The sequence below is a fragment of the Molothrus ater genome, chromosome 2 (genome assembly GCF_012460135.2).
Source record: "Molothrus ater isolate BHLD 08-10-18 breed brown headed cowbird chromosome 2, BPBGC_Mater_1.1, whole genome shotgun sequence".
Classification (NCBI taxonomy): Eukaryota; Metazoa; Chordata; class Aves; order Passeriformes; family Icteridae; genus Molothrus; species Molothrus ater.
In genome coordinates this window covers 68,126,166-68,139,266 of record NC_050479.2, presented here as the reverse complement: position 1 = coordinate 68,139,266, position 13,101 = coordinate 68,126,166, and the positions used below count along the sequence as shown (strand labels likewise).

At 35.2% G+C, this 13,101-nt stretch overlaps 1 protein-coding gene across 5 annotated transcripts in view; it reads right to left on the bottom strand.

Annotated features, from left to right (window-relative positions):
• The window catches only part of N4BP2L2 (NEDD4 binding protein 2 like 2), a 41,454-nt gene that overhangs the window by 13,660 nt on the left and 14,693 nt on the right, over nt 1–13,101 (bottom strand). For 4 of the 5 annotated variants that reach the window (XM_036406710.2, XM_036406739.2, XM_036406728.2 and 1 more), the window contains one exon: nt 12,386–12,529. In XM_036406710.2, coding sequence (XP_036262603.1) covers nt 12,386–12,529 — 144 coding nt within the window. Of the gene's footprint in view, nt 1–11,226; nt 12,530–13,101 lie in introns of those variants that run through there. The other variant, XM_036406747.2, reaches the window with a different exon arrangement.

Sequence of the window (13,101 nt, the reverse complement as noted above, 5' to 3'; positions counted from 1 at the left end):
CCTTTTCTGTAATTCTTCACTTTTCTGAAAGTCGTTGTTTGTGATGGTACTTCACACAATACACTAAGGCAAAGCAGCAGCTAGAATTATAGGGCAAAATCAGTTGATTTTTAGGAATATGTATGTAAAATTGCCTACTTTATTAAGTGCTGTATTCTGAAATTCTTGAGAGAAACAATACAAAACAAAACATAAAAGGGTAACTGTCAATGTAGAGGGAAAGCTGATCACTAGGAGGCAGCCTGGGAATTAATGGGAATCCTATGGGAATCTATCCTTATCCTTTATTCATTCTTAAATTTATTCACTGTTAGTCTCTAAGTTCTTCCTTAATTTGAACTCTACAAAGCAAACCCTCCTAATTTTCTGAGTGCAAAGGACAGCAGCAGCCTTCTCAGCATAGCAATGAAGTTTGTTGACTGCAACAGGATTCAAAAGTCTTAGTGCCTTGATATCACTGTAGTGCAAGGGGCACTACAGATCTCCATAGTGGTCTTGTTGGAAAGCACATGAAATTTATTTCCTCATAATAGCATCCAGATAAGAAATCCTACTAAGAAATTGATTTTCTTCAACTGTTGGCATTTAAGTCCAAATGGTGCTTTCCTCCAAGTAATGAAAATTGACTTCTCCTTTTCCGGATCTGTGTATTTTCAATACAGTGCCCTCTGGTTTACATGGGAATGTCCACACCATGTTGAATTCTGTTCACAGTACACTCCATAGTCAGCAACATGCCTCCTATCTCTCCAGAAAGAGAGACATAGGATGCTAAAGTTTTAGGATTGAATAGATCTTATTTGTCTACTGAAATAAATTATATTAAAGTGAAGTACGTGCAATAGTAGCTGGAGAGATTACTTTCTTACATATAGCCCACATACGCAGAAATCATATACTAATCCAAGATTATATCTTAAATCTTGACATTAATTTTCTTCTTTAGTGAAGAAAATTCATAACTTGAAACTGGTTTTAGACAAGGAAATTCTCTGGAGTTTTCAGATTCATAAACCCCCTTACCAGTGAAATAGAAAATAATCTTCCAATTTTAACTGTTTTTAATGTAGTGGGGAATAAAACATCAGATCTGTGCACCAATTCCAAGAAGAATTTCTTGTTGTACCTAAAAGCCCTTGTGCTGCCAGAACAACTGCAGAAATGACAACTAAATTATCCATGTCAGCACTGACACAGGTAAGAAATTAACTTCTCCAGCCTTGATATTATTGTAGATAAACTTTGCTTATCACTTACTTCTTCCAAATGTGAATTTGCACTGCTGCTGCTGGAAATGAACTTCCCTAATACTGGTGCAAGCATGTTTCTGATGTCTATCCCCTGACACATCTGACAATACTTTCAGGACAATGTTGACAGAAACTTTCTTAGGCTGGGATTTTGCATCAGAATTGCAGAAATGAGAGAAAAAGTCTTAAAGGTCTGCACACTTTCTTAGTAGACTTAGCACATTTTCTTTACAACCAGTAAAGACGTGTTTCCTAATCATCAGGCAAGATGAAGATAAATTTAAAATCTGAATCAGGATGGAAAATCACACTGAATGGGATTCACTTTAGAATGCAAGAACAGAAAAAAACCACATCCAACAAATAATGGGAAAAGAATCCCCTGGATGATCCAGAAAAACTAACAGCTATTACTGCATTGAAATTGTTGCATGTCAAAATAATAACAAATATAAATGTTGATCCAGGATGATGATTTAGCACACCTAGATATAATCATGAATAGTGACATTCAACAGCTCATCATAAATACAACTATGTAATTTCTGTGCTTTGTAAATATGGAGGTTTTATAACAGTTCAAAGAAATTAGTTTTATAAAGATATGAATTTCCTAAAGGAAGGACTAAAGCAACAAGGAAAGTGATAAACTACTAAGTGTAGAGTAAGAAAATGTAAAATAATAAAATACTGGTTCTGGATAACTTTTGTTTTTCAATTGATTCTAACAAAATACTACTCCAAGGAAATATTCTAATGCTCTGTGATGGCATAGCTAAAATTTCCTGCTTGGGGTATAACCCCATATCATGTTAAAGTTTTTGCATTGAATTAAGCTAATTGTCTACTAGTTTTCATAAGATTAACTTTGTTCCTCCTCTTTTAGTCCACCTACATGCATTTTGAGAGTTTCTTTTACTGTAAAACCATATGGCACACAACCACTGAGAAAATGCAAGAACGAGCATGGAGACAGACTTCTTTTTTTTACAGAGACATTTGCTAATGAGCTGCTATTAAAGGCATACAACACATACAAAAGGAAAAGAAAAAAGGTGCTGTTTCAGCTGGTATTTAAATTTTGCTACATATTATGTATTTAGAAACCTGGTTAGTAATAAAAAGACCTGATAAAATATAATGGTATCTCCGTTGAAGAAGGAATTCCCCTTCTGTAACACTTTTAAATTTCTCAGCCTACTCTTTAGTCAGTACTAAATGCTTTTTGCCATAACCCTGTTACATGTGACTTTAACGCTGCATCCTACTGCTCAAAGTAGCACTGACCAGGTAGATTGAGAGCCAGTGCTCAGACAACACTTTCAACTGGAGACACAAATGCACTTTCACTGAAGTAGAACATACTAACTAATTACTCTAAAGCAATTATTCACACTTTGCTGAAAAATGGCAAAACCAAAAAAATTACTTATTTGCAATTGTACAGACTTCACCTCCAGCATGCATCTAAGCTGATGTCTGCTTGATATAGAAAAATGCTGGCAGTCACTGCTGTAATGAATTATAGAGTCATTTAGGTTGGAAAAAGTGTCTGAGATCATTGAGTCCAACCATTAACTCAGCACTACCAAGCCCATCGCTAAACCATGTCCCCAGGTGCCACATTTACATGTCTATTAAATACCCCTAGGGATGGTGACTCCACCATTTCCCTGGGCAGCCAGTTCAGTGCTTGACAACCAGTAAAGAAATGTTTCCTAATCATTAGGCAAGATGGAGATAAATTTAAAATCCAATTCTGAATGACATTTAGCAATGAGGTACAGGGTCTTTCAGAAATGTATGCCATCATTAATCTCCAAAGTCTCTGGACTGTGTTTTCAACATAAAAATTACAGCAGAGCAACTTGCCTAAGATGGCATTTACTGGGATACACTTCACTTTCCCCATCTGGCAAGTCCAAGTACATTCTTAAATTCCTTGTGACCTAATTTTGCTTCAGAAACAACTAAAAATTGAAGTTATAATTTCGGAATGAAAAAATAAAAAGCCAAGGTACCAGGCTTTATGTTACATATCTTGCCTTTAGCACTGAAATGAGTGATAAAGATCTAGTTCTGCAAAACCAAATGGAAAATTGGGTTATATTATCAGGTGATCAAGCACCTGGAAAAAAACAAAACTTGCCAGCATTACTGGGTTTCCTGAAAGCTGAAATTCCATTAGACATCTGAGTATTCAACTTAGCACTTTGCTGCTGAAGAAACAGTCTTTGTCACCCTTGCCTGCTTTGCTTTTGCCCTTGTACTTCCACTATGATCTTTTTCTGGCTCTACCACTCTCCTTGCAGGTGGATTCACCTGCCTTGACCCTGCATCAAAAGAAAAGAAGTACATACTTTGTTGTTATGCTCATTTAACTCTCCAAAGCAAAGAGGAAAAAAGTGTCTGGCTAAGACAAAGAAGTGGTTGGTGGGAACATGCGAGTACCTTCAGCAGCAACCTGTCAGGTGGCCCCACCGCAAGGAAATTCACTACAAATTATTTGTAAGAAATGTTTACACATTAGTGTTGCAAATTAATTCTCTCTGCCCCAAATCAGCAAAGATCCTACTAACTGAATTAAATCAGTAACTCAGTATTTATTATTCCTTTGTCTCTCAACAGCTTTGCCACTGGTGGTGAGATTTAAGTACCTTTATAAAATAAACTAATCACAATGCTCAAAGAGCTGGTCCAATCTTTATACAGGAATGATGTATATACAGTTCTGTGCCATGCATAATCAGTCAGACTGCTGCCCTGTTATAGTCCAGACACAAAAGACCTTGATCTAGAGAATACACAGAGAATAGCATGCAATTAGTCTGATTAAAGCATGCCTTTAGAAGCTGTTCATTTAATCAAATACATGGCAAAGGGCAAGCACTTTGCTTTCTAAGGTTAAAAACCCAAACAACCCACCCACCAAAACCCCCACATTTCTGAGGTAACAGCAATTCAGTTTCAAATGACAGTCTGTTCACTCTATAGAAATTTCAGGTGAGATGACTTTACTGATTTTTGTCCTGCCTGGTTCATGAAAGTCATGAATGTCTCATGATTTAAATGTCCTAATTTGGCTCCTTAGTCATAGTCTATGTTGATCAAGACTAAAGAAAATCAATCCTGAATATACTGTTTAAAACATGTTTATGTACTGAATATACAAGTGCCTACTATGAAACACCTACTTTCTGAACAAGTGAAAAACAAGCTGTTTCAACCTCTTCTAGATGCTATAAATATCTCACCTGACACAATTCGAAACTGAGAAGAGAAACAAAACAACTCCCCCAGAAATACATGGACTGATAGATGCCAACAGATGGAGAAGAGGTGCCATTTTTTCTTTGACTGAATTTTTCTGCACCGTTAAGTATCACTTGGTGTTAAAAAGCAGGTTAAGGCAAAAAAAAAGGACAAGAAGAAAACTCCAAGTGATCTAATTATATCTTAAGGGGAATACTTACAATACAGAGAAAGAACCCTGCAGTTTCACCATCAGCCTTTCCCCCATGAAGGCTCAGAGGATCAGTTTCAAGTTCTGGCCACATTTAGTCCTTTGAAGGGAACATGATGAGCACCAATGACAATGTTATGCACTGCAAATACAGCACCAATCATCCTGTCATGCACTCTAAAGTTACTGTTCCAATAAATAAATAATAAATATTTTAACCAGAAAATAAAAGGACCCACACCCTGTGATACATCATCCTAGCACCTGAACACAGATGATAGACATTGTAACAGGATGTAAAAATAAGTACAACAAAGGGTTTTAAAAGTAAAAGTGAGATTTACAGGGGGAAGTATTGACCTTTCTTACCAATGCACATTCACACCAAAAACAAATGTAAAATAAATTTTGAGATGAGACACAAGCAGAATCAAGTTGAAGAAAAATATGGGTGGGAGACTAAGGAAGCAATAGGGGCATAATGAGAGCAGATTTAAATATCTGGAGATAAGTAATAAACTATTCCCTGTTAGGAACTTTCAATGAAAGATAACAGATTTCAGCTGTATTTAAAGTAACTTTAATTAGTAAAATTATAGCAAAGACCTAACTATCCATCAAAGCACAGACTGTAATTCTGGAACAAAAGCATGAATTTTACAAACACAAGACAATACTGCAAAATTAAGGAGGAAAAAAAATAGGAAGACAAACATACTGTACGACACAAAATACTACTTTTAACAAAACAAGAAAAAAATTCAAATAGCTTAGGGGGTGGGATACTATATGCTCAGCTTTTAAATCAGCAAGGGACAGGAAGCATTTTAAAAGTTAGAGAATAAGGTGTAGCTCTCCACACAAGTTTATTATGAAGGGAAGAAAAGGGAAGGAGGAGATGGATCCAGAGTTATGAAGACAACTGCACTAAAAAACACACAGAACTCAGATGAGAAAAAGCAGTTAAAGAAGAAACAAAAAAGGGGGAGGGGGGAGTTACATCAGGAAAACAGTAAAAGAAAACAGGATCAGCAAATATTAAGTAACCAGCCTCTAACCTAGGTTATAGCAACATTAAAATTCAAATACTGGTAACTGCAGACAATGATGCTATTCAGAACATCTGTTCCACTTGTTGCACTCATTCTGTGCATCTCAAATGCTCTTTGAAATACTAAGAAGCCACAGAGTAGTCAGTTAAAATGCACATTCTGTGGACATTATTACACCTTTTCCAACAAATCTCCATACTTCGTCATGCTAGCATCCAAATTTTACTATTTCTGTATACTACACCTTGGTACTCACTCATTTTCCTTTTCAAATATCTTTTACCAAAGGGCTAGAGATATACAAAAGACATTATGAATTAGCCCCTTAAAGATGATTACTTTTTAAAAAACAGCCCTGTATTATTCCTAGAGTGTTGGGGATGAATAGGTGCAGAAAACTGTCTTTCAATTCTGTAATTTAGTGAGCATAAACAGAAATTTGTCTTTGGACAGAAAATAAAAAATTACTTTAGTAATTTTATAGTAGTAGATAATAGTAATACTATTATCTTCTAGTTCTGGAAAGACAATACAGCTAAATGACACTGAGGGAGAGAAAAGGGGAGCAGCTAAAGGTACTGAGCAACCTGTTGAACCTGTGAACAACTCTGCCAACACTGCTATGAAACAACATAACCAGAATAAAGGGCACAGCCAGTTTTGCTGCTAGTTAAAGCCAGAAACTTAGGGTCCACCTGAGAATAAGAACAACATCACAGCCAGCATCCAACACCCTGAGACCAGGCAGCACTTCCATTAGTGACTTAAAACTCTGCTCTGATAGGTAAGGGCTAACTCTTCTGATATTCTGGACACTGCTCTCACTCCATCACTTATAACTAAATAACTTCTGCCAGAAAGGGCCTCTGGAGATCATATGGTCCAACCTCTGCTCAAAGCACTATCATGATCTCATTGCTCAGTGCCTTGCCCATAAAAGTTTTGAATATTCCAAGGATGAGATTACACAAGCCACTATCCAATACAAATTCCCCATGTTGCAACCTCCACCTGTTGCTTCTCATCTAAGAGGATCTAGACCTAGGACCAAGAAAGGCACTTAAGTATTAATTATTAGAATCAAGAACTCAGTTTAGACTGCAGGAACAAAGCAGAAACAGAATGAAACACAATGCTCTGCCATTCACATATTACATACAAAGAGTTCAATTTATAATCTTACATAATGCATTTTTGCTGCACTGCCTTAAGCACAGTCTCCATAAAGTGAAGGATAATGCTAAATATTCATTGAGCATTTAGCACATGTAGCAAATGCCTGCAAAGAGCCACAAATGCAGCTGAGACATACAGACCTGACCTGCTTCGGGCAGACTATTCCATGTCTATACTTTTGTTGTCAAAGTCCCTGAAAAACGCTGTATCCATCTTGCAGGCTATCAGGAAAAATGCCAAATGGGGGAAAGTAATACAGTCCATCCACTCCTAAGCCAGGTTCATGAGCCTTCAGAAACTATTAATGGTTAAGAGCAAGATGTGGGATAAGCTGTTCAGTAATTTCTCATAGACTATTATAACCTGTAATACAGGCTACCCAGACCTAAAGGTAATGAATAAAGGAAAAAAAAAACCCCTAAAAGTATTATGAATGATATAACAGCCACTCAGGATTATGGGCCTATGACTAAGACTGATTTGTACATGATACAATACACCTCTTAGAAATAAGCAAATGCTTACTCAGTAAGCTAAAGCAGCACCTCTTTCTAAATTGTCTGTTAGCAATTTAGAAAGAGGTTAAACAATATGACCCAAGAGAATTCAGCCTTTTTAAAAATCAGTAGTTTAGATTGGATTAACAAAACAAAAAATTTAACATCATTAAAAAGACTGCAAGTACAACTGATTTGTTTTGTTTTCGGTTTTCATGGATATATTCTGGCTTGGCACAACATGATATTGTTACAAGAACACTATAAATCAGTAAGGTACACATGACATGGTCAAGGACTGCCTGCCTACCAGAGAAATGAAGCGGCAGCACTATCAGCTAAAAGGAAACTGCAAAGACCAATTCCAGACAAAATACTTCAATGCTTTTATTATCCTCGATCTAGAATTACACTGACAGCATACCTCAACCAAAAGCCACCATTTGCAGCTCCTCCATTACTACAGTAATAAATTAAGACAAATTTGAGATGATTAGACCTTGATAAACTGTTACCTTTTTTTTTTAAATAAAACCAATTATGTTTTCACACTTTTTTTTTCTGTGATCTCAAAATAAGCAGGTTTGAAGCTAATTTCAACTAATTAGTCTATAAAAAAAAAACAACCCCACAACAAATTTATTCATGTATAAGATTTTCACCTAGGATATTAATAGAGAGCTTTATTCTCTGCTCTTGCTTTTATTTCAAAAGGACAAGAACACAAACATTAAAATGAGACAAGCATCAATCTAGAAACCCCAAAGGGAAATACTTCTACATCTGATCCACATGAAACATCTGATCACTTAAAATGAGGGCTTACTTTCAATTTCATTTCAACACTGTCTTTTTAATGCTTTTTACAGGGAATTGTAATATTGTATTGTCTGCTCTTTTGAAGTCTCAACATATACCTAGTCACCTCATCTCCATGATGTACCAGCACTGAGCAAAAACACTTCCTCCAGAGAACATGATTACTAGGAGAAAGCAGCAGTTAAAACTACATGCCACACATGAATGTGAGAATTCTTCTAATTCACTGAGAATGAAATTTATTGTTCAGCTAAAAGAAGAAAATACCAACAGTCTAAATTACAACAGGAAAGACACACAAACAATATAAATGTTATGAGTCTTAGCTAGAGAATGCCTTGTTTTCAGTGATCTATTAGCAGAGAAACAACCATCTCTGCAACAAGTTTCAAGAGACAGATGTCAGATGAAATCTTGGCCTTCTTCTTAAACACAAAAAGCTTATAAAATTATGCATCATGGCAAACTAAATTGAACCTCAAGAGGGTATGGCTACAAGAACAGAAGACAGGATACCTCACAGGAGATAATTTAACATCACATTTCAAAAAATTAGCAGTGTTACACTGGTTTATCCCCAGCTGTCACCTCAGTCCCACATAGCCCCTCACTTAACTCTCTCCTGATAGAATGAAGAAGAGGATCAGAAAGGTAAAAGTGGGAAAACTCACGGTTTGAGATAAAGACAGTTTAACAGGTAAAACAAGAGCTGCACATGCAAGCAAAACAAAACAAGGAATTCATTCACCACTTCCCACAGGCAGGCAGGTGTTCAGCCATCTCCCAGGAAAGCCAGGCTCCATCACATGGAGCTTCAGAAGACAACCACCACCATTCCAAACCCCCTCACTCCTTCTTCCTCCAGCTTTATATACCAGGTGTGATGCCATAAGGTCTGGGATCTCCCTTTGGTCAGCTGGGGTCAGCTGTCCCAGCTTTGTCCCCTCCCAACTCTCTGTGAGGAGCAGAAAGGCCTTGATGCTGTGTAAGCACTGCTCAGCAGTAACAAAAACACCCCTGTGTTATCAATACTGTTTCCAGGCAAATCTAAAACATAGTCCCAGACCAGCTATTCTGAAAACAACTAACTTTATCCCACCCAAAACTAGCACACAGGTTTTTTAGGGTTTGGTCTTGTGGGGGTGATTTTTTTCTTATCTATACGAAATTAAAATAAGAAAACTACATTGCCCAAAGAACGCTGATGAAAACTTTTGGTAATTCAGGATATAAACCAATAAACCAAGAAACAGCAGCTTAGATGAAGCAGTAAAACTAAAGCACTTTTTCCTATACAGCTGATGCTAAGTGGTCTGCTATATTGATGCCTTGAGAATGAACCAATTTATGTATGTTCTACAAATTAATTTTCATTCAAATTTCATGCTTAGAAAAGTTAACTCTTAAATTTACTTACCAAACATCCCACTAGTTTCAAGTATGCAGGAAAAACTTAGGATTTTTACTTATAATATAATGGCTCTATGCATTAGTTAAATTTAAAAACAAAAACCAATCTGACATTATTATTTCATGAAATATGGTGAACTAGCAATTTATTTAAAAAGTGAACAATGGGAAACCTTCATTCTAGTTACAATATCATCATCAACAGAAGTACTGTACAGAAAGTACAGACAGTAAGAATTTTCAGATCCCCTGTCTAGCTAAGCAGCAAGTTCTTACATTTCTTGCACATTTTGACCAAATAACTAATTTTCCTTGGTTTTGAGGGCATGAGAAATTCAGTATCTGTAACATGTATTTCACATAATTTTTTACCTATAAATAGTATAGTAAATGGTAAAATCAACTTCTGAGATATGTCTATGATCCGTGACTGTCATATCCTCATAAAAAATGATTATACCATGAAATAGAAGTGTTACACGGAGAGTAATTCCAGTGGGTTTTCACCTACCATGTCACTGTACTTACCTTAGAATACAGCTGTACAGATGAACCAATTTACAAATGTTTGATACACAAATTGCAAAGCTTCCCTTCATTAAGTGTCCTTTTCATACTGCAGGCCAATTGATCAACATGCTTTGCACAGCAAAAACACTCCCATGCACTGATAATTAAAAAGGCATCACAAGAAAAGCTGCACCATCTTAGAACAGTACAAATTAGTACCTATTCAAATAAATACTGCTAAACAACCCCATTTCAATCTTCAATAATCAGCTCTTTTTTGCTATGCCTTAGCACTGTGTGAATATTACATAAGCCTCAATAATTTTTATCATGTTATAGCATGCAGTAAAATAGAGTAAATGAGTCTAAAACCTTTTTATCTTCCCCACACTTGAAATGTACTTTCATGTTTAAATATAAAAACTTTGGCATAATTGAAGTATTAATGAGCATTTACAATGATATCCATGATTCCTTTGAGACATGGAAAAATATAACAATGAAAACTAAAACACAGTAAATACTTTAAATGAGTAACAGACAATAAAGGAAGATTATTAATATAGTTGGGGAATCTCTTTTCTACACAAACACATAATTCAAAATATTAACAATGCAGGTGCTAGTGAGATTTTAAATTCTGGTTCAAATAATTAAAACATAAATTTGCACAATAGGTGTAGAAAACCACAGAAAGATACCTCATTATACAGCTGGATTTTCAGCTCTCATGGTATTCAGACTTTATTGATGAAGTAATTTTTAGGGCCTATTGAAAAATTGTCTACAATTTAAAAAATTATGCTCGCTTTGCAATTTTCAAACTTCTGATACTGTGACACAAAATGAGTAGTAGATAACCATCTATATTCTTTTTGTTACATACTCATGTTCTTGACAAAATTTCCTAGTCAATGTTTGGTCATTCAGTGTATAAGGAAGTCAAGAGTAGTTAGATTATTTCAGCTAGCAGGGCAGCAATAATGCTCATCTGTACAAAATCCTACGAGCCTGAAAATATAAATTGTTGCATTGAACTACTTCAACAATAATGAACACAAATATATTTTATTAATACAGCAAGCTGTTAGAAAAAAGGCAAAGTGAACACTTACAAATTCATAATTTTTTTAAGAGAAAAAGAGCAGTAAGTTAGTCAGTCTCCATGCTGGCTCATTCTTTGTTATGTGCTAAACAGATTACATTGGCTATGCCAAAATTAGGAATGCAAGATGGTTTTACAGAATTATATCCACTATTTATACTGAATTGATTCATCCTAACTGTGGACTGGGAATTGACAGCCTAATTTCTTAAAACTTCATTTTTATCACAAATGAAAGAAACTGACTTAGAAAGACAGAGCTGTGAAATTTCAATGGTTTAGTGATAAAATTCAGGGTTTTTTTCAGTCAGAACAAAACAAGTTGGTGGTGTGCCAACATCATCGCAGTTTATATACTACTGATGAGAATAAATAAAAAAATAATTCAGGTTGCACAGTTTATGACTGGTGAATACTGTACTGGCAGAATGTTGCTTCAGCTGCCACATGAACTTCTGAGACCAAAAAAGAAAGGGAAAAGCCCCAAAACCCCAAGAAAACAACAACAAAAATATTAAACCTCTCAACTGAGGTCAAAAAACACATGCCAAAATTTTGCCAATTGGCAATACATGCCAAATAGAACTAAAGGACAATCCAGAGCATAACTGCTTTCAAAAAAATCTCCAAAAAGGTAAGAAGACTAAATAACTATAATTAAAATTGATTATTAAATAAATAAACTCTTCTTTTTGAGCTTTACTTCTCTTTTAAAAGATCCTTAATATGACCCCTTCTTTAAAAAAAACTGCTCAACAGTTATCTAATATATGACATCATTGTCTTAGATTTCCGAAGAAAGACTGCTATATGCCATACTATATTAAATATTTTACTAAAATCCAAGGTCTTACAACTTTAATAGTTTTAAAAAACATTAAATGTACAATTTTATTTACATGCAAGTCCATTAAAAAGAACAACCTCCAGAAGAAAATAGGTCTTGAAATAGGCCTATTTAAAACACAGAAAATCACTACTTTATTGGAAGTGATGATGTGTTTTAAAAGGGCAAATAACAGATTCTTATTAACTGACTGCAACTGTGTTACTGGCTACTGGAAATACTGAAAGAACTCCATGAGTCTGTATTGTCTCCCCACCTATGTCTTCTCTGCAGAGGTGGTCTTTGAGTGTTTTTGTGGGGAGGTACCACTGAATTAATGACAATAGGGATGGATATTTGATATTCATATCGTTCCAACATCTGAGCAATCTTCTCACGAGTGACTCCATGCTTATTTCTCCTACAAAAACAAAAATTTCAATAAATTATCTGGTATGTTTATAGCTATATATAGTTATATCTAAGTAAATATATAGATATGTGTAAAATTGTATGTTACAGTCTCTGAGAAAAAACCCTCTAAATTCTCAATTTTTCTTATTGTTTTCATTATACTCTCTATCCTCATTCTCAAGGTATTCAGCTTGCATTAAGGTTTATTTTAACAATTCACAGCTGCATATATTGAGTTAACAGTAAACAATACAGTTGTTCTTCTCCATACACAAATGTGATGTTATTCACTATAACTATGCACCTGAATTACCCTAGAAGGATTTTTCTATTTATTCATCAAGATTTTACATGGTATACTAGCTAACGAGTAGAGATTAATAATAGCACAGACTACTCCTTATGAAAGAAATGTTCAAACTAGCATAAAATATGCAACTACACTGTTTCAAGACTTAATGACAGAATATTTTCTCATCAAGAAACCTCTACAGAATAAGAAGCGACTTTAGTTCTGAACCATGAAAACACACTCAGAACACGTTAATCTACTAGGTGTAGCTCACACTTGTAAATTCA